The 21,520-nt window shown below is 45.4% G+C and overlaps 1 protein-coding gene across 4 annotated transcripts in view; it reads right to left on the reverse strand.

The window, feature by feature from the left end:
- Nucleotides 1-7,004: 7,004 nt before the first annotated feature.
- SMIM11A (small integral membrane protein 11A) overlaps nt 7,005-21,520 on the reverse strand; it is a 20,274-nt gene continuing 5,758 nt past the window's right edge. Inside the window, exons 1-4 of one of the 4 annotated variants that reach the window (XM_019525511.1) lie at nt 20,964-21,014; nt 17,079-17,175; nt 11,463-11,643; nt 7,005-7,179 (exon numbers count right to left, since the gene is read on the reverse strand). In XM_019525511.1, coding sequence (XP_019381056.1) covers nt 11,476-11,643; nt 17,079-17,099 — 189 coding nt within the window. In that variant the 5' untranslated portion in view covers nt 17,100-17,175; nt 20,964-21,014 and the 3' untranslated portion in view covers nt 7,005-7,179; nt 11,463-11,475. Of the gene's footprint in view, nt 7,180-11,462; nt 11,644-17,078; nt 17,176-20,963; nt 21,015-21,520 lie in introns of those variants that run through there. The other 3 variants (XM_019525513.1, XM_019525510.1, XM_019525512.1) reach the window with 3 other exon arrangements.

Raw genomic sequence — 21,520 nt, forward strand, 5'->3', positions numbered from 1 at the left:
ATACAATACAAAAAACAGAAAAAAAAATGCCACAGGAAGTAAGAAAGAATAAGCACGTGTGTGGAGTGGGGAGGGGAAAAAAATCCAGAGGGAGTACAAAAAGAAGAAGGGTTTTGAAAGATGCAGATAGTGAATTAAAAAAAAAGGAAAGAAGATTAGAAAAGCAAAGAGGGGAAAACATAAAGAAGGAAGGCTTAAAATGGAAAGAAATAAGTAAAAAAAAATGGTCATGCATGCTTTGATTCTGATTATCAATGAGTAAAGAGGTAGCTGTGTTAGTTATGTATCTCTGATTCTGTTAGTCTATAAGGTGCATCTCTACCCTGCCTTCTATCAATGACTAGAAATAATTATAAATCCTAGGATTTACCCTTCCATCTATGAATCTTCAAGCACTTTATAGGCAGTTCCGTAGATTCACAGCCTCCCACTGAGGTACAACCTGTGATGTTGCTACAAAGAGATGCTTGCACTGGATGTTTTATTGTATGCCAAGACAAAAAGGTTGATTACTTATGGAAGCAGAAACCAATATATGCTCATTTATTCATGCAACAACCTTTTCACTGGGGTTACCTATGACATTTCCATCCTTATGGGAATGAATATTCTGGCAACTGGAAATATTAATGTTATCTGCTGTAAAAGGCATAGGTTTTACCGCAATTATATCTTTTCTCTTCATCTGTGAGTGCATGTGTGTATGTATATACACACCATATATACTCTCCCTCTCTCATTTTATCTATATGTGGATGTGTGAGTATGAGTGAATGTTTATAAAGTGGGCTAAATGCTTTTGCACTGCTTTAATGGTCTCAGTGTTTGCACACTTCAACAGCGTATTGTCCATTAATTCCAGCTGTTATAGGAAATTCAGCAGCGTAATGCGTCTTAAATGATGTGAGGCGCAGCAAACTAAAACTCCTTCAAGGAATTTTAGTTTGCTGCCCCTACAGTTGTGGAGCGAAGCATCAGGCTCTGTGCAGCTCCACGGCTCTGCAGGAAGCCCTGCAGGCAGCCTTGCAGCAGCCCGGGAAGGCAGGCTCTTCCCAAAAAAAGCCTGATTTTTTTTCCCCCCTCCCTGCAGCCTGCCTGAGCTGCACGGGGGCCCAGTGCTTCCTTCCACAATTGCAGTGCCCCCCAGACCACAAAAGTTGGCTGCCTGTGGGCAGGTGCTGCCCAGAAAGGGAGGCCACTGCTGCTGCGGAGGGAAGCCCAGGGACTGCTCTGCCCACCTGCAGCTCACCCTCCCCTCCCCACTGCCAGAGGCAGGTAAGTCAGCAGGGTGTGTGCATTACACAGGGGTTTAATCAGCCCTAAATTGAAGCGGTGTTTTTTAAAACCCACCGCTTCAATTTAGGGCTCCTGTTTCATCTACACGTCTTTAGAGAGTAGTTAAAGTACTTGGTTTATCCTGTTCTGCGCCGGGATTAGCAAAATCACATGAGAGTGACAGCAGGCCTGGTTTCCTGATTTTTCTCATGTTGCTGAACTGGAAGACTGGAGAAAATTAGGAGACAAGTGCAAAAAACAATTGCTTGATGGCTACCCCTGGGCCAGAGACCTGAGTTAATAGCCAGAAACCAGAGGATGTTACTCACTGACTTATCTAAGCTGGAGTTAGAAATGACTATGAAACAACAAATCCCAGGTCTGAACAATTTCTATTGGGGAGACGGCTTGTGACAATCTTCCTGGGAAGAGCAGGGAAGGGATGGGTGCAGAGTTGACAAAAGTGATTGAGGAGGAGCTGTTTGAGTTGTAGAAGATGCTGAAATGGAGTATTTGTTGTGATGTGCTGCTGAAGCCTTTGAAGGAGCTGCGCCTAAATCTGGCAATTTGGTTAGGTATAGTTGCTGTCTGATGACAGAGCCTTCTGGAAGCAGCGTCAATACGTGTAAACAAGGCTTTAACCACTGCCCGGCACCCAGCCCTGAGAATCCTGATGATTCAGAGAATAAGATGTACACGGTCCCAGCACCAGTACGGGTCCCAAATGCTACTTGGATTGTAACGTCCCATCCCTTTCATGATGCCCATGAAAAGCTTAACTTCTACAGTAGTAAGGGGTCCTACATTTCAGATGAAACCTAAAGCTGAAGTCATAATCCGTCAATGATAGACTCTACGGCACCAGGACCAGCCCCTAGCTTCCTTGCTGAACACAATTTTTCCCAAATATATAATTCTGTTGCATTTGCATCATCTCTCTAATGCCATTCCAGCTCAATTCCTGACTTCCCCTTTGGTACTGTATTTTCCCTGAGTGGAAGAGCTCCCTGTATGAGCAGTCACTATGTGCATCAGTAATCCTTGTGACTTCACTGATGAATCTCCCCAAGGGTGGTATTTATTTATTTAATTGTCAGAGTTATGTGATCACATGAGGCCCTCTCTACCTTCATATCAAAACAAGGAGATTTTTCATGACTGTGGAAAACAGATTTACATCTCAAGTACTTAACTCCTATTTTGGCCTTTTGTTTCGTAAGGGGCTGGGTTTTGTGCACTTGGCAATGTTGCCATCTCTCATGATTTTTGGCATTGTTCTTAAAGTCTATGTTTCAGGAATGTGAAAAACAGCTCCTTCTTTTATATATATTTATATTTGTGTGTGTGTATGCATGTATATATGTATAAAAGAAAAAGCAAGTTTTTCACATTCCCAACTTGGCAATGCTGGCCAGTGCGTAAGAGTAAAGGACCAGTTTGCAGGATGTGGATACTTTCAGACTTTTCAGGAGGTTCTTTTAACTGGGGTGGGGATGGGGGAAGAGCTATTCAGAAACCCTTTGACTTTACCAGGAAGGGAAAATTAAATATGAGATGTCTCTGCCCAGCATCACCATATGCCTTTTTTCAGTGTGATTCTTCAGTGTGTGTGAATTATGGGTGTGTACAGAAGTGCTCCATGCATGTTTTGGAGCACTGTAATTTAGACCACTTTTGGTAACACTATCAATTTTCGTCTCTGTTATGGGGGGTGGGCACCTCTGAACCTCCCTGCACTTTCCAGACTAGGTGGCAGGGGGCGCTCTACAGCCTCACCAATTCATACAGATTCACAGAAATTTAGCTGCAGGAGGCTGTAAACAATGGCAGACCAGTGGAGACTGTGGAACTGGGATGAGAAGCTGTCACTCAGTTGGCACCACTTCTGCCACAGGCTGGGCAGCAACTCTCACCCAGGCTGGCAGCCCAGCTCCAAGCATCTCGTCCCCAGCCATGCAGGGTCTCAGGGTGTGTGTGTATTAGTTTCATAGTTTCTAGGGTTGGAAGGGCCCTGAACAGATCATCAAGTCTAACCCCCTGCCCTGGGCAGCAACAAGTGCCGGGATCATAATACCCCAGCCAGATATCTATCCAATCTTCTCTTGAAGTCCCCCAAGGTAGGAGAGAGCACCATCTCCCTTGGGAGCCCATTTTAGAGCCTGGCAGCCCTAACCATAAAGTTATCAAGCCTGAACATGCTCTCAATCAATTTGTGGCTGTTATTCCTTGTTATCCCAGGTGGTGCCTGGGGGAATAAAGCCTCACCTATTTTTTGCTTGTCCCCTGTGGTGAGTTTATAGACAGCCACCAGATCCCCTCTCAGTCTTCTCTTGTGGAGGCTGAATAGATTCAGGCCCTTTAGTCTATCTTCGTCGGGCCTGGCCTCCGGCCCCCTGACCATGCAAGTGGCCCTCCTTTGGACCCTCTCAATGCTAGCCACATCCCTCTTGAAGTGCAGCCTGACCAGCACCGCAGCGAGGGGAAGAATCACCTCCCTGGACCTGCTTGTGATGCATCTGTAGATGCATGACAAGGTGCGGTTAGCCTTACTGACCGCTTCCTCGCATTGGCAGCTCCTGTCCATCCTGGAGTCAACAATGACGCCACAAGATCCCTTTCAGCCACTGTGTTGTTGAGAAGGGAGTTCCCCAGCCTATAGGTGTGATGCTGGTTCCTTCTCCCTAGGTGCACTACCCTGCACTTGTCTGCGTTGAATTCCATCCTATTCTCATCCGCCCACCTCTGTAACCTGTCTAGATCTAGCTGGATTCTGTCCAACTAGATATGTGTATGTGTGTGTGTGTCTCACCTGTGGCATGTCCCCCGATTGCTGGGAGTGGGCACTATGTCTGCCATAAGGCTGGGCAGCAGCTCTTGCCCAGCCCTTCTCTAAGCCTCTAAGCCATGCAGGGGGAGAGGAGGAGGGGGAAGCATGTGTGCATTCATGTGTGTGTGTGTGTGCGTGTGTGTGTGTGTGTGTGTGTGCGCGCATGCGTGCATGTGTGTGTGTCCCATCTGTGGCACGTCCCCTTCATCCTGCCCTCCCCCTCCCCCCAACTCACTGGGAACAGAGCATTAACAAAGCTCGCAAAGCCCATGGAATACTTGGGGAATCACAAGAAATTTGACGATTCTACAGAGCACTGTATATTGCTAAAGTGCTCTAAAATACATAGTTCATTTAACAACAGTTAATTTAAAGCACGCTACCCATTTTTAAAGTGCTGTAAAGCCATACACTTCTGTTAAGTCACAGCAATAAAGTGCTTTAAAAGGCGGAAAAAGCAACTTCTATACACACTCAAAGATGTTAAATGTGGATGAATTCTGCCATAATGCTGCCTTGCAGAATGCTTCATAGAAAAACTTGCATAGTCTTTCCCACCCCATCTCCAGCTGATTGCTAAAGTTTAGCCATTGGCATTTCTCTGAAAAAGTGCAAGATGTGCATAATGTCTCCGTACATGCACATATGCACATGCAAATCTTTGAGAGTATTTCTGAAAGCCCTGCAACCAGCCTGCTGTGACACTTGGTCTCCTTGCTGACCTAACCTCTGTGGGCATTTGCATTGGTTTACTTAATTTCAGGACAGCACTGAACCAAATGCCCCCTCCTTCCTCTCTCTGGCCCTCTCTCCCAGCTTTTGACTTGCACACCATGTTCATGGTCCTCCCATTTTGATAACAGATGCAGACATGTGAGTGAGGGACATCCCACTAAATTCCTTATGCCCCCTTGTCCCATCCCAGGAAAAAGATAAGGAGGCTACTTGTGCCCTATGCTATTATTTGCCTCTTCCTCTTTATTTGTTGTTTTTGTCACTTGGGCCCCACAAAATGTAATGGCATCCCTTGCACAACAAGGATGCAGGACTCCTGTTTCTCCTCTCAGAGGATTTGACTTTTGCAAAGTTTGTTGGTTTACTGCTAGGTTATAAATGACTGTGGTTAATAATTTCTTTAGTAACCTTACGGTCCTGAAAGCTTCCTGGGCATCTTCCCTAGAGATTCACCCCAGTTCCCTGAAGTCAACAAAATGAGACCACGATAGCTACACTCTCAGATAACTGTATTTTGCTTTTCTGGTTACACCAACAATAACAAGCTGAAGTTACAGGGGGCAGCAGTGAGCCACTGTGGTCTTCTATGCACTAGTGGGACTCAAATCCTGTCAGCAGAGCCACAAACCTGATGTTTTTTCTTCTTCATTCCTAAATTTTAACTAAAACTGTGAGAAATTAGCAGTGCACAGGCAACTTTGGTGTGTATTCCATGGCCTCTACTGCCATACTAATCTACAAAAAATGATTAACCTATGATCAATTATATAGCTAATGCTCATGCAGGAATTCTAGTAAATAAGAAGTCTCTGTTTTAAGGACAGGCTGACAATATTGCATGTGTGAGAGAGGTACAGAACCATATAAGGTCCAAAGAGACATTTTTGCATTCAAATCTTGCTCTGTGTAGCAAAAGATCCAGGTCGTTAACAGGGAAGAGTCCACTGAGATTTGATAGTACCATTTCATCTGCATTACTGCAAGAAATGAACCCAGCATGCTGGATGCAGGATGGATCAAGGATGACATAGAACTGATTTCTAGAGCTGCTACCCTAGGTTTGGTGGAGAGGTTAGTAGCCAAAAGCTATATTACATCTATGTTCAGATGCAGCAACATCAATGGCCCTTGCACAGATTTTAGGTTCTATTGTTACCAGTGTGCAGATCCTGAAAGAAAACCCATGATGTAAGGGGAGGGGGTGGAAAGAAGGGGCTTTTCTACCTTTTAGCTTATTAGCACTTGCCCACAAAGTGGGAGAGTCAAGTTCAAGCTCCCCTAATGTAGAGGGGGTTTGAACCAGCTTCCTAGCAAAGCACTCTAACCACCAGGCCATGAACTAGGCATTGCCAGGAGCTTTTTTCAGCCTCCTCTTGAAACTGGACCATGAGGAAGTCATCAGAGTGATCATGGATTAGTGAAAGGGAAGTTGCTTTGAGTTCTGCTCCCTACCTCCAATGCTGTTTCTGCACCTTGCATTTAATATTAATTGGATAAAATGTTAGACAGCATTTTATAGGATGGTGTCTTCCTCATTGCTGGAAAGTAGATGCAGGCCTGTACCCTTTCCCCTCTGAGTAAGGGCAGTAGGCCTGAAAACTGGGTCTAATGCTGTCTACAGTTCTTCAATCACTCCGCTATTGGACCAAGGGTGAGAATGCCTTCTTCCTCTTCCAGTTACCAGTCAGGTTTTTCTCCAATCACACATTCAAAGACATGTGTGCTCAGGAAATCTTATTCTACTATGTGGCTATAGTGGGGCCTTTTGAGCATGTAAAAAAAGCAAGTATAGCTACAGGAGTGGAGATATGATCTAAAATCTGCGGACCTGCCCAAAATGGAACTTAGATGGCTAGATAAGTAGCACTCAGGTTCTTCTTTTGTAGGCACATAAAGACAAAATAGGACTTAGCCTTGGGGGAGTCTCTGATCTACCCCCATGTCCTCCCTTGTAGCTGGTCCCTTTACGGAAGTAGCAAGATTCTGGATCTTGCTATTGTCTGTCCTCTGCATGCTCCATCCAACCGCTATGCACCTGTGATGGATTTCAAGCGTTTTTCTTCTTTAAAAGGGACAGCCTTCCTGCGCTCGGCAGCTGACTCTTAAAAACAGCCTCTCTCACAGCAGCTATCTTAAGTGGAATATTTCTAGTAAACAGAGACCAAGGCCACTTTGACAAAGGAATCTTTATTGCATAAATAAAGCCCTAAATATGCCTTTTGTGTGTATAAAAAGTCAATATCCAGCTCAAGAAAGAATTACTTTGGAGTGTTTTATTCCTTTGCACACATCATTCAGTTCTCCCAGGCACAGTCCAAGCAAGCTGCCAAGTGTCAAGAAGTCTGAAGAGAGAGAAGAGAAAAATAATTACCAATGGGCCAGCTGGTGAGAAAAGCAAAAGGTTACATGAGCCAAATCTACCTTTCCATGTGGAAAAAATCAGAGCTGAAGCAACACACAATGCTCTCCAGCTTTGATACCTTGGGGATAACACAGAACAATCTTGGGAGTTGAAGTGTTCATTTCTCCTCCAAAGCCCCCTTGTGAAGACATTAGCTCTCCAACCCTATGGGTGTCCCAGTATTTCTGGGGAGAGCTTGATGGCACCGTAGCATAAACAATGGTACTTTTTTTCCCTTTTCCCTCCTCAGTAATCCCTTGGCTTCCCTAATGTATCACAATAGCACGGTTCCTTCAGAAAGCAACACTGTGACAAGGCTCTGGAACCAAAGAACAAATGGAGAATGTCGCTGTTTTGGCTTAACTCTGTTCCCTCCAATGGTATTTTTACTACTTGCTGAGCACCAATATGTTTGCTCCTATCTGACTGCAAGATGTAGTTCCCATTCCAAATCCAACAAGTAAAGATGCCAGACAATGCAAAGCCTTTGACCCCAATAGATCTGTCCTTTGCACCAAGATATTTGCTTCTATGTACAGACATTAAAAAAGTCCAAGTTGAAGTTGATCTAAGTTATGCTGTTCTCTGTAAACAGCATAGTTTAGATCAGTAGTGAACCAAACACACGTTTGCCCTGGGGGTGGGGAAGGATATTAGACTGGGTTCCACCATTTTAAAACCAGACTCTGTGTGCCGAACTTCTGTTCTATTATGGGTGTAGACTGGTTTCCAATTACTTAAACCAGTAACAGTGTAATGTCTGGACCTGGTCCTGGCGACAGCTCCACGGGTTTTGGAAGCAGCCAAGTGGTACTGATCAGTCTAAACATGAGCTAACCGGGGTGTGTCTAAATGACACAAGGCAGTATCAGGTTGAGATACCTCAGCCAGCTGTTGTACAGCTAGCCTGGGATGTCTATACAGAACTGCAACATGCCCTACAGATATACCCTGAGGTGGAAAACTATATGCTTTTGTAAACTCAACCCACCACAACAGCCAGACTTCCCACACCTCACTAGTGCTATGTCCCTATGGTTTGCATGGAGAGCCCCTCCATCTGTATGCCACCTCTGTCCACCAGCCCTTGATGAGAAGATGTATTTATGTTTAATAATAATAAAAAATCTTTTCCCCAGAGTTTAGTAAATCTTTATTAAGTCAGTGAAACAGAATGTTCTTCCCTATCTTCCTGGTATATAAACCAATCGTTCACAGACATCAACTGAAAGTACCACACATACAAGACATTCAAAACACTTTCCGCTTTATCTTTGCACCTCTGTCAACAACCATCCTCCCCCTGGAGTGCAGCACTACACAGCAGGGGTTGCCATGCTTATGCTGGTTATTAGTGCTCAACAAGCAGTAAAAATCCTGTTGGAGGGAGAGGAGTTAATCCAAAGTAGCTTATACTGTTTTCTCCTCACTGTATCTCAGGGATTTTCCCTTCCTGCTCCACTTTGACAGCTACCATGCTGGTATTTCTATCAGATCCACAATGTTGCCAGATGAGTCCCTGTCGGTATGTGTATGTATGTGCTTGCTCTGTGGCCTCTTTTAAGGTTGTTTCTGAAGAAAGGGTGCTGCCTGTCTGCTCCAGCTTCCAAACCCAGAAAGGCAGTGGTGAGGACAGTACAACAGTGCCCACCACCACTCTTCATGGGAGTGTCAAGGTGGGGGCTCCCCTGGAAAGTCCTCAGCACCTCAGTGCTAAACTTGGAACATGGTGAGCAAGAATGGGTGGGCGAATGGGTGGGTGGGACTTGTTTTTTTTAGGGGGAAAACTCAAGAGCAGAGTAGAGACAGTGTAGACTGTATCCCAAAAGCTATATTTGTGCTTACATTCTTTGTTGTCTTTAGGCCTAATCTATAACTTGGATTGCTTTAGTCAAGCAATTGCAAACCCCTATGGAGCCACTCTCATTTCAGTTTGGGTGGCTTTTTTCTAATTAGCTTAAAGCTGTTTTTAATGGACTTAGATCTGTAATAAACCAGACTAACTAAAGTGGTTTAAAAATCACACCTTGAACTTAAGTGGTGTGAATCAGCATATAGAGAAGATGGCTGCCCACTCTCCCAGGGCAGGGAGCAAGGGGGAACGTGCCCTCCAGATCTGTGTGCAGGGCAGGGACGGGCTGCCCACTGTTGGCTCAGGCTCCCTGCCCTGAAGCCCTCCCCCTGGGGCCTCCATGGCCCAGTGGGCAGGACTCAGCTTGACAGGGCAGAGCGGGGCCAGGCAAGGAAGTTCTTTGCCACTGTAAGCCCCACATCCTGATGAGGTGCCCAGCAGCAGCAGGGGCAACAGTACAGTTTGTGCCCCTCTCTGCTGCCAGGCGGGCAGGGGGCATTTCGCCAGGATGGCACACTCTTGCCATGCCACCCATGGGGGAAGGGGAAGCCGGGCTCCCTGCTCGGGCCACAGCAGCCACTGCCTCCCACAGACAGCAGCCAGGGCTTGGGCACTGCTGGGGAAGGCAGGGGGCTATAGGGCTGATACCTATATACATAGTAGTGTTTCATTTTAATTGTGGATTTTGGTTTTTTTAATCAAAGAATTTGCAATTTTTTGTCAGAGAAGATCAGGATCCCCAGACTTAACTGATTTAGGTTAAATCAGTTTATTGAACTTCTGTCACAGATCCCCTCCAGATTCAAGTTAACTCCAGGATGCTTTGCACCTCCCCCGCAAACTCCCTCTCTAAGGGTGGGCTAGCCTTGGCCCAAGCTTCAGCTGAGCAGGGAGGCATCCTCTAGTGCCCCCTAGCTTCTGGCTTGAGCCATTGCAGGCATGCAGCTGCATTTTCAGAATCCAAAGTGAACGTTTGTTCACTTGCTTATCGGTTCAATCTACACACCTTAGACTAACCTGTAAAGATTGAATCAATTCAGTCTTGGGCTTCTTGACTGGCTGTACTTAGCCTTAGACTTTAGATAACAGACTCTGATACTTTTACCAGTATGACTACAATTTTCAACACTGGGTTTGACTGTGCAAAGTACTAAGCATCCTCACTTCCTTCCTAAACTAGTGGAAAGGAGAATGTGCACCATCTCTAAGAACTGAGTCCAGACCTTTAACAACTGGGCACCACTAAAAACTCCCAGGAATGGTTCTGCTTCATTCCAGTCAACTGCAAAAGCCACTGTGTAGCATAACTTGTTTAACAGGTCTGTCTGGGAGGACAGTTTGAGAGATGAGTTGACTGTTCCAGCTAACACACTTGGCAACACGTACTATATTTAAGTTAAATGAAATCTTAGGTTTTCTCTTGGGCTAAGTACAGACAGTCAAAAAGCCTGAAGCTGAATCGATTCTGGGACAGAAGTTCAATAAACTGATTTAACTTGAATCAGTTAACTCTAATACAACATCCATCCAGTAGAGGTACAGCAATACATCAGTCCATATTGTATCAGCACCAATAGAAGGAAAATTGACATTATCGGCAATCAACTTTTTTTGGCTGATATGGGCAATAATATTTCCAATAAATGCTCTGTGCATGTGCACAGCCACAGCATGTACACAACCAGGAGTACAGCCTGTTAACTTGGAGAGCAGCATCCAGCTGGTAAGTCTGTGGGGGGAAGGGGTGTAGGGGAAGGGGCATGGGGTGGAGGGAGCAGATCAAGGCCCCTGAGTTGAGGGAGGGAGTGGGGCTGGGGCTGGGGTGGGGGCAGGCTCTGCCCAGCCAGGGTGTGGCAGGGCAGGGCATGGAGCTGCGACTCATTCAGGGGTTGCGGTGGGGGGAGGCAGTTCCTGCCACTGCTTGCACCCCTGGTGGAGGCATGGGGGGCACATGTCCCCCACATCTGTGTGCGGGGCAAGGGCAGGCTGCTGCTGCAGGCTGAAGCCAGGGTTGCGTCAGGCTCTTCCTGGCAAGGGGGAGGGGCCAGGTGGGTCGGGTGGCAGTGCTGGGAGGGGGAGCTACAGCGAATTATGGGTGGCTGTAACCACTCTTTGTAGCCACCCCTTCCAGCACCCGCGCTGCTGCCCAGCAGGAGTCTGGGGGCTACAACTTAATCTCTTGCAGGTCCCATGCAGCCTACAGGTCAGCAGCTGGATAAGCCTATGCTAAAGTATTGCAAGAACTGTTTGTGACTACAACATAAATGGTGATAATAGCTATAACACTGGAATCAGGCTGTATCTGAGCCACAATATAATGGACTTTAAAAAGATGTCATAACTCCACATTAATACATCAAGTGATGTTATACCTCATGTAAGGCTTCAATCTTCCTTTTTGTCTGCTTCCTTTTTCAGCTTCTCCTCACGTTCTTTTTTCATTCTTTCTTCAATCTTTTTTCTTTGGTATATTTTGACACCAGCAAAAGCCAAGCAAAGAATTAATGTTTTAGCAGCTAAAATGTACATCAACAGGGGGAAATTCTCCAAAGCCTGAAATATAAAACAAGATGTTTACATAAAGTTACTAGAACACTTGAGCAACTGTGACATTTAAAGCAGATCTATAGGATACTAGCAGCCCTGACAGTGCTCTTGTTTAAGGCTTTTTTAATGCAATTTATACTTTTTCCCATGGGAAATTTTAGACCATGTAGATGGTCAGCATTCAAAATTATTTCCCTAGGATTGTGTGAATTTGCTTTAACTGTGTTCATATCCCTTGTGGTAGTGCTGGAAAGATCTTGAAGCCACGATGGTCCAGGAAACATGTGACAGGCAAGAATACTGTGGGGGAATTATGCGTTGTGGAATGACTGCATGGTTGGGAGGGATTTTAAATAAGCTTTTGAACCTAAAGTAATCTTTTTCTCATTCAATAAGAGATATTCCCCTCTCCGAAAAATATCCTTCCCTTCAATATCCCTTATGCTTTATGGAAAATGATGGCAAGACTGCTGTGGGGGAAAAGAACACATTTTAAGTTACTACTTTAAGATACTTGCAAAAAGTGAACACTGGGCGTGTCTGGTGACGTTGTTGCTGCACCATTGTTACTACTGCCTTTTGGAAGTACTAAAGCACACCTTTTGGAAGTACTAAAGCACAGCACGGTAACTGCCCGTACTGCTGCATACAGGCAGCGCATGCTTCAATTTGCCCAGTATGCTGCCATACCAGCACACGATAAGTAGGGTGCATGCCACTATGGCAATGTAGCTGGCAATCATGTGTAGACTCACGTAATCACTATGTCACCATAGTGCGTAATATGACCACGTAGCATGCCATAGGGCACCGTGTAGATGCGCCCGCTGAGTGATAATTGTGAGTGTTCAGAGCTGAAACCTAACTCTTGCACTCAGTTCAGACTCTGCCATTGGACATGAGCAAGTCTGCCATCCTAAGCAGTACTCAGGAGTATCTGCTTTCCTAGAAGTTAACGTACTCTACAGAAGATATGGCATTGTTTCCAATGGAGCTGGGATTTTACCCTGTGATCCTTAAGATATAATTATTTGCTGCAAATATTTATAAATTAGAACTCTAGATAGATTCTATGTCATGTGCCTTCCTTGTATCCCATTCCTTGAGTTATACTAGTGTCTACTCATCCTTGGAGCATTTTATATGTATTGATGACCATCTTATCAGGGCCTGACAGTAGGTAGCTGCTCAACAGTTTCAAAGGTGAGCTCACCAAGAAATGGCTAATGTTGGTTTCAGGCCAAGGTCTTTATATATGTTAATTTGCTGTAATTGTAGTGTGAAGGCAAATCAGGAAATGCAGAGGGATATCCATGTATGAAACTGATGAACTCAAGGGTTGAGTCAGTGATTTTAGCTTATGGGTTGTATGCCTGCGTTTGATAAATCACAGACACTGTCTTCTCATAAAGTGTCTTGGATGACTGGAACCTGTAGATACTGGAGTTTTATAAGGAAGGTAAATAGCACTTCGTGTTCACTCAAAGCTATATTTTCAAAGGCATGCAATAAGAGTAGTTAGGCTTTCAATAACATGGATATGATAGGTCAGCCACCAAAACACAGGTAGATGTATATTTCCTTTTCTCATGAGAAGGAATAGGCCTTTCTGACTACCATGCAGAAATCGTGAGCCCAAAAAGAAAATGAAAACATTACTCCATCCTTCCTCTCTATGACAAGGGGCAGAAATCACCCAACCTTGAAGAGCTTTCATCTCATTTCCTTGCAGGCATTCCAGAAAGGAGCCATGAAGGATATGCCCATATTACCTCAGACTACGCTAATGGGACAATATACCCTGCCCACTTGTTTCTGTTCTGTACATGCCAAAAATATGTAATGTAGCTGCTAGAGGAGTACCACTGGGTGGATACCAATAAACACACCCAAGACTGAGAGTAGTATTAGAAACACTGGGAATATGCCAAACAATGGCTATATTATATGTTTTATTTTACCTGGGATAAGCCTATTATTGCCGCCCTACACTGGTAATAAAGATGAGCCAGGAAATACCTTTAGTACATTCTGATTATTTTTAATTGCTTTGCTGTGACTAAAATACAGTTTTCCATAAAAGAAGAGCCTGCCAAACAACCCTATGTTTCTGTGTTGAACTGCCTTCTCAGGTTACAATGACTTCTGTTTCCAGCCAAAAGAGTTCAAAACTTTATTGCAAAATATTCCCAATGAGCTGCTTGTTAATAAGATACAGACCATATGTTATCTCCACAAAAAACTGCCTGGCCAATCATTTTGACTTATGTTTGAATCTTGGAAAACAGAAAAACAAGCAAAAGATTATAGAATTAGTTAGTGGTTGCTTATTATTACTATATTTACTAGAATCCAAGACATTATTTTTTCCCCTTTCAGGACTTGGGTTCTCCCCTTTCAGGATGTGTTGGGTCTTGGATTCTAATACAAGGTTGGGGGGAAACAGGCAGCTGCAGTGTGAGTCCAACTCAGACTCAGGGTTAGACCCACAGCCACAGCCCCACCCCCAGCACATGCCCTACCTGCCCCCGCCGCCTCCTTCTGGCTATGTCTGCCCACGTGCCTCCCACCTGCTGTCTGCACCCTGCCTCTCACCACCCACTAGCCACCTATGCCTCCCTACAACTGCTGCTCCCTGGCCGGGCCAGGGCTGGAGCCAGTATGTGCTTAGTACCTCGGGCCGGGACCGGGACCGGCTCTAAGAGTAGGAGTGGCAGGGGCGAAAGAAAGATTGCAAGGAGGGGACAACTAGCAGGGAAGAGCAGGTGGTAGGGGAGCATAGGCATGGGGGTCAGCAGCAGGGGAGTAAGGGACAGTGGGGCAGGCACCACAGGAGCATAGGCACTGTGGAAGGCAGGTATTGGCAGGGGAGCAAGTGGCAGGGCAGCAGGCATGAAAGGGTACAAGCATCGCAGGGTGGGTTCAGAGGCAAGGGGGGCAGGTGGAAGCGAGCAAGTGGATTGAGGGACAGGCAACAGAGGGCAAGATGAAGGGGGACAAAGGGTAGAGGTCAGGCTGCTTGATTCCTCCATCACCTGCCGACCGTTGTGGGGGGTGATAAATATAAGACAACCCTCCAATAATTAGATTCCATACATAGAGACAAAGTTATACATTTCCCATGTGTAGAATCTAATTCTCAAGGGATTGTCTTAAATTCTGAATGGTCTTGGATTCTGGTAAATACAGTAATGCTCCAGTCAACATTACCTACCACTGAGAGTCAGTAAAACATGGATACCATATGGAATTGGCTCACTAACTCCCTGCAAAGATGTGGGTTTACACTAGAAAAGGTGAGATGGTTTTCAGCAGTGAGTGTAGCTGAACTGGCCTTAAGCATAACTGCAAGTGTAGGCAAAGCCCAGCTTGGTTCAGCATGATATTACTAACACTAACTGTGTTCCCAGGAAATGTGTAGTTCTTCAAGGGAAACAGGGCCTGGTAAGAAAGGTTAGCATAACTAGGGACAGTAAGAAAATGAACGATATTTAATCAAATCTCTGCAATGGGTCAGTATTCGATTTTTGAGAGGAAACCAAATTAAGTCCAGAATCCTGCAAATATTCTGCACGTGCACAAATGTTTGTGGAAAATCCTCCTCCGCAAGGCACAGATCATGAGTGAGCCTTGTAATAGCTGACGTTTCATTCAAAGTCCAAACTCCTGGAGTCATGTGACCCTGTGGAAATCTCAGGCTTCATTTTTAAAGAAAAGTCAGCTGCCTAAGTCAGAGTATGAGTGAGTTTTCTCAAAGAGAAAAGTGAAAGGCTCAGAAACCAGAATGCAAATAAAAACCCAAATTCTCTTCTTACATGTAAATCTCATGCTCTAAATTTCAGGACTATTTTGTAGCCAGGCTCATTATTCACTTTTGTGGTTGGGATCAGCAATACCTGACATCTGCTTCTGCCTTATTAAAAATGATGTTACGAAGTTGTGTAACAAAGAACTTTAAAACAATCACAAAGGCAGAGTACTGGACAACCAATAACAGAGATTTCAATTTGAGAAATGTATTGTGGATGCTAGAATTTCCTGCCTACTATTTTCAAGCATTAACAGGCCTATGTAACTGGTGCTTTCTTACTGCTCCCCAGTGCCAAGTAACTTGACAGTTAAGACTTACTGGAAATGCTAGTCCCTTGAAAATCAGCACTGCTAGTATCTGAATACTAAATACCAAAAATACTCTTATAGTACTATTCCATTAAGGTTAGCTATCTAGAAAGGTACTAACTGGAAAGCGCTCAAGTTTAAAATTCTCATAATACCAACCAGTTTCTGTGGTACATACCACCTCAGAAATTAGACTGTATCAATCTACAACTGCAGCCCAAAGCCCACCAAGAATTTCATCCTCTGTTATTCTCCCAAACTGTAAGAAGTCATACTGTCTTTAAACCCAGAGGTATAACGTGGTGAAACTGTACCCTGGTCATGACCCTGTTCCCACCCTCCACCGCATGAGCGACTGGTGCCTCCTGAGTCAGGTGGGGGTGGGGCGGACTTGCAGGCAGTCAGCAACCGTGGGGGCGGGGGTCCCCTGCTGACCGATTCTGCCGACCCACAACTGGCAGCAGCAGGCGACTGGCACTTCCAAATCAGCAGGATCAACTGCGGGGGGACCGCTTCTCCTGGCTCACTCCCCGGCTGGCACTCTCAGGGGGGCACCAGTGCTCTCACCTGCCCCCCCTGTCCGGGAATGCTGCTGTCAGGAGGTGCACCAGCACTCTCAGGGGGTGCACATGCACCCCCTACACATCGCCACTGCTCTACTGCTTACCCACTGCCCTCCCTAAGTTTTGCTACTGTTTAAACTGTAGCTATATAACGTCCATAAAGATATAAATGTGCCTGGTGGTTAGAACTGCTGTTTTGCTAAATATAATTTGATTGCCTATATTGCAACTGTTAGCATACTTTGTGCTGGGCTGTACCCATGTGCACGTGGATCAGTTACTGAGTCAAACTTATGCATGATGTAACCTGTTACACAGAGGATGAATGGAGGTATATGATTGAGATGGGAAGCCGGTCCCCAACCCAGAGCATTTATAGCCCAGGTAAACAGACAAACAGGGTGGGGCATCCGCTGTGCAGAGATAAAAGGTGCCTATGGACAAAACAGCAGATGCAGAGCCTGGGAACAGAAGCACCACGTGGAGTGGGTGAATGCGGAAGCAAGCCACAGCCTGCGTCCTGGATTATTCTGATTTCCATAGCAGCAGTCCTCACTGCCAGTACTCCCAAAAAGTGAGCTTGCACAGCACTGAACGTATATGAAAGAAAACAACATTAGCTGTACATGCTCCGGGGGCATGGAGCTGTGGTTAAATCTCCTCAAACCCGAACACACACACTGGCATGCAATACACCCAATTATATCATAACACCCCACTCTCTAACAACAACAGTTTTGCAGGTAAAAATGTCCTCACCCTCCAGTTAAAGGCCACCATCTTGCCTCACTGATGAATTCACAGGTCACTACAGATGCTTGTCAGAGCTGTAAGAAACCAATAGGGGTGGATTCATCTGAGGATATAAAAAAAAGTACAGTTTAGCCAATCCACTTGCATTTGACACATCCACAGTCCATACGTCTGACAAACTCATTAGCCCGTCATGCTGATTAGCCTACTGTTACAGGAGTCCCAGAACATTTGGGAAGGTTCTTGCAGTGAGTGGGTTATTTCATAGCTGCCCGAGTGACAGGAACAGCATCCAGCAGCAGGTTGACGGGCCTGGAACAGGTGTTGTATGCTTGCAACTGGGAGGCCCTGTCTCTTCTTGGCACAGTGGATCCTTGCAGCTGTTCTGTCTAAATACACGATGCAGGTTGCTTTTGTAGGCATGAGGTCTGCACATGCGTGCAGATTAAGCAGTCTCATTACACGCTCGAGTTATAGCTGAGAACACCAGCCCAAAAGCACAGTCGTGGTTCCCAATCCCAGCAGTCCTTTTCAGAGCTTGAATGCCCAGAACTGGGTTGTCTCTTGTCTTTATTATCATCTGGGGGGAAATGAAAATGTGGCTATGGCTCTTTTGACAATAAAAAAGCCCTATAAGACTAAGGTTATAAAGCAGAAAAAAACAGAACTAATTGCCACGATTCCCCAAGATGCCTGGCTTGACTCTCAGCGTTCAACTCTGTGGCTGAGAAATGCTCGAGAGGATGCACATGACTATGAAGCAGCTGCATATAGATGAAATGCTGCACTTTGGTTTCTGCCTCTGCTTTCCCAGTGGTTGTGAAACTTCCAAATTAAACAGCTTTCTCCACCCAAGCCCTGCCTGTCCTTCAGCTGTCTGCCTGTGCCTGATGCATGCCTGTGTAACAATAGACCCACTGTGCGATCTTCAGGAAAAAGACCATAGCTTCGTCAGAATTTGATGAGGGGGCTGTGTACTCTTGCAGTGCTGTACAAATAACAATGACAAGCTCCTGACAGCAGCCATTCAGAACTTACTGTAAGACAAAGGAGCCAAGTGTCTTGCCAGCTGCCTTCCTCCCTGCTGCAGAAATGTCCTAGTTTTCCCTACCGAAGGAAGGCCTGCTCTCTTCCCACCACTGATGCTGGGACACTGGCTGTACTGAAGGAATGGACCACTGACAAACTCCCACAGAAGATCCTTCTATAGCAAGGGGCTTGAGCTGTCATGCCCTGGAGAGACCAGATTACCTCCGTTACAACTTGGACTGCTGAGAAAAATAAGTACGCCTGTTATACGTAAGCCCCTCTTCCATTCAGATTGGTCAAGAAATGCCTTCTCCGCTGGGCCCCATTTCTGAGGATTGTAATTTATACAGTGTGATGAAGAACAGTACCACTCCACCGGCCAGGACACATGCTTGACACAAGCAATCCAGAGACAAAAAGGGAGAGAGTGGCTTCTAGTATATATCTGGTTTCCCATGTGTTCTGTTATCCAGCTATACCAGTCCTGACCTGCCTTTCTGACAATCTATATGCATGTATGCAAGCTATGATTTGTGATGTCCCCTTTGTATTTCCTACCTTTAATAAAGTATCATAGCAGTTGTGAATGAAGAAGTCTCCATGTCACAAAAAAAGAATATTAAGAGAGGTCTACCTTAAAATGCTAAGGCATCTTTACACTTGCTCTGAGGATGGGCAGAGGGGTGCTTTAATTAGAGTGGCCTGAGAGCCACTCTAATTAAAGCGCCCACAGCGTCTCGTGCATTCAGTATCCCCGCACTTCAAAGTGGCAGCAGGGCCAGGATGGCATTTGTCAGACATTAACCGCATCATAATCATGAACTGCTTAAAGTACAATGGGTTTTCTTTTCTTTTTTACTATTCTAAAGAGGGGGCTGAATTTGGAGGTTCTAAAAATTCCCTGAATTCTGGAGACAATTAGGCAACAGGGATCTGGTTATTGCTGGGTATGGGAATAATTGTTGGGTAGGGAGCCTGAGTGATATATCACAACATGCAAGGTGTTTTTGCACTGTTTAAAGTCTGTTCTCCTCACAAAATGATGTAAATGTAACTGCACTGAAGTCACATATAGGGCAAGTATGTGTATGGGGAGGGGGAAACTCACATGTCCAGGGATCTCTCCTACTCAGAATCTCATCTTCATTCCCTGTTGCAAACTAGCTTTGAAGCCATCTCTATGTGTCAGTGCACACACCAATTCTCTCTAGTGGCTCCACTGATCTCCCTTTGGGTTCTCCTCTTTCTTCATCTTGAGCCAGACTTTGTGAATGTTGGCTGCATCCACAGGCAGAAAAAAAAGAAGTATGTGTATATGTGTTTGAGAGACAGACAGTGAGAAAGGGAGGATTCACTTTTGCTCATTTCAAAAGAAACATTTATTAGCACAACTTCATTGCCTGAAAAAGAATAAAGTTCACTTACTCTACTTTCAAGGTTGTGGTATCTTTAAAGCGTGCAGACAAGTAAACAGCCAAAGTTTCATGTTTGCCTTTTGAAAGGCAGATAAGGCCAAGCTCAGAATTTAAAAACATCTATGCCCAGAGATTATTTGTTGCCCTCAAAATGTAAATTCCCTTGACTAATACAGCAATAACAAAAGGAGACCTGGGCCCAGCATAAGGAAGGTCACTGTTACCTTCACTTGTGAAGGTCTTGCCTTAAGGCATGCGAGGGAGAGCTGGGTTCCACCCTGAGCACCACCGCAGGCTTCCTGGGCCACGTTCCCCACTGCTGTGCACCTTGGGTATTTGCTGGCAAGTGCATAGCAGGCTTAAAATGCCATGAATCATAGGTGCTCATATGGCCTCCATCACTGCAGCAGCAGCTCAATATAATTTATCCCCGCAACTTTTCAGCAAGGCAAGATGACTCTGTCCTGCCCACCCGATTTACATATCGAAAACTGAAGCACAGACAGGCTAAAACATTTGCCCAAGTCCCCACAGGAAGTCTGTGGCAGCACAAATAATTCAATGTTGGTGTCTCAGGTCCTAGGCCTGATCCAACAGTCTGTCCTTCTTGTCTACCTTCACAGCCAAATCATTATCTGCTCACTCCCTGAGTAAGAAAGTACTACACCTGCTGTGTACACATTTACATAAATACACATGATACAAGGCAGCACAGAAATACTAGCATTTTGCGTCATCCTGGTTAGGGAAAATAGGTTGGCCTGCTGGTACCTCTACTTATTCAGCAGTAAAATACAGGATTGATCATACTGTACCTATAAGGCAGAAGGGGTTTTAAGACTTATTCATTAAGGCTCACAGAAGATTATCAGCAGGCTTCTAGAAATGCAAAATACATGTCCTTTTGGCTGCACTAGGAGCTAGATGATGGCGGACTACAACCTGTACTAGAACAGTACTATCCTCCTTTCATCTAGGCAGAAACATGTTTTGTCCTTCCCCCTCCCCCTCCTTTCCCTGATTCATGTATTTAAAGAGACAATTGATATATTTTGTATCAGTTGATTAGGTAAAGTACCCACTGCTGTGGCTCACTTGTTGCCCCATGCATCACAAGACACCCCACAGTGGGTCTTGTGGGCAGATACAAACCCAGAAGCCTGTCATATCCCAAGAGTCAGAGAGAGACACAGTGAGACTGTGAACCAAAAGGCAACAGCACGTATCACACAGGATGACAGACTTCAGGGCAGCCAGCTCCCTATATACCTGCAGCTCAAACACAGATTCACATCCTGCTCTAGGCTGTGCCGCTCCACTGGGAGGGCAGTGGAGTCCTTCCAGTTTACAGCAATGCAATTGACAGCAGATGTGTCCCATAATCCCTAACCTAAAGTCAATGTTAACGGATTATTCACATCATAAAGTACCACCAAGATCTGCATACCTGGAATTGCAGAAATAAAAGTCCATCTGGCAGATCTTTATTTCATGCTGTGGAAATTAAACAAAGAGCAAATGGAAATATAAAGAGTTGGCAACTGGGTCAAAATCATACAACAAAAACCTGTAGCCCTCTAGATTATTAACCTCTGTGTCCCAGGGCACCACTTCACAATCATATGCCAGATTGCTTTTGCCAGATACAAACGCAGTAGCCTGTCATATCCCAAGAGTCAGACAGAGGCACGGTGGCTGAGACTGTGAACCAGCATTCTTCAAAAGGCAACATCACATATCACGCAGGCTTATGGACCTACCTTTCCTCTTACCACCCACCAGCTTCCCACATCTTCCCAGTGATATTAAGACTCTAGGAGTCTGCTTGCATCTTTCCTACTCACTGACCACCTTACCCACACCTACTCTGCTGTCTTGTCCTGCCGTGGCCACCTTAGGCTCCCTACCCACCCTCCCTCCCCAACCCCAGTCCTCTGTATCCTAGCCACTGTCCTTCCTTATCACTTAGGGACGCCCCCCACCCCACCACGCTGCTACACTCAA

The sequence above is a fragment of the Gavialis gangeticus genome, unplaced genomic scaffold (assembly GCF_001723915.1).
Source record: "Gavialis gangeticus isolate Ggan-Ray unplaced genomic scaffold, GavGan_comp1, whole genome shotgun sequence".
NCBI lineage: Eukaryota > Metazoa > Chordata > Crocodylia > Gavialidae > Gavialis > Gavialis gangeticus.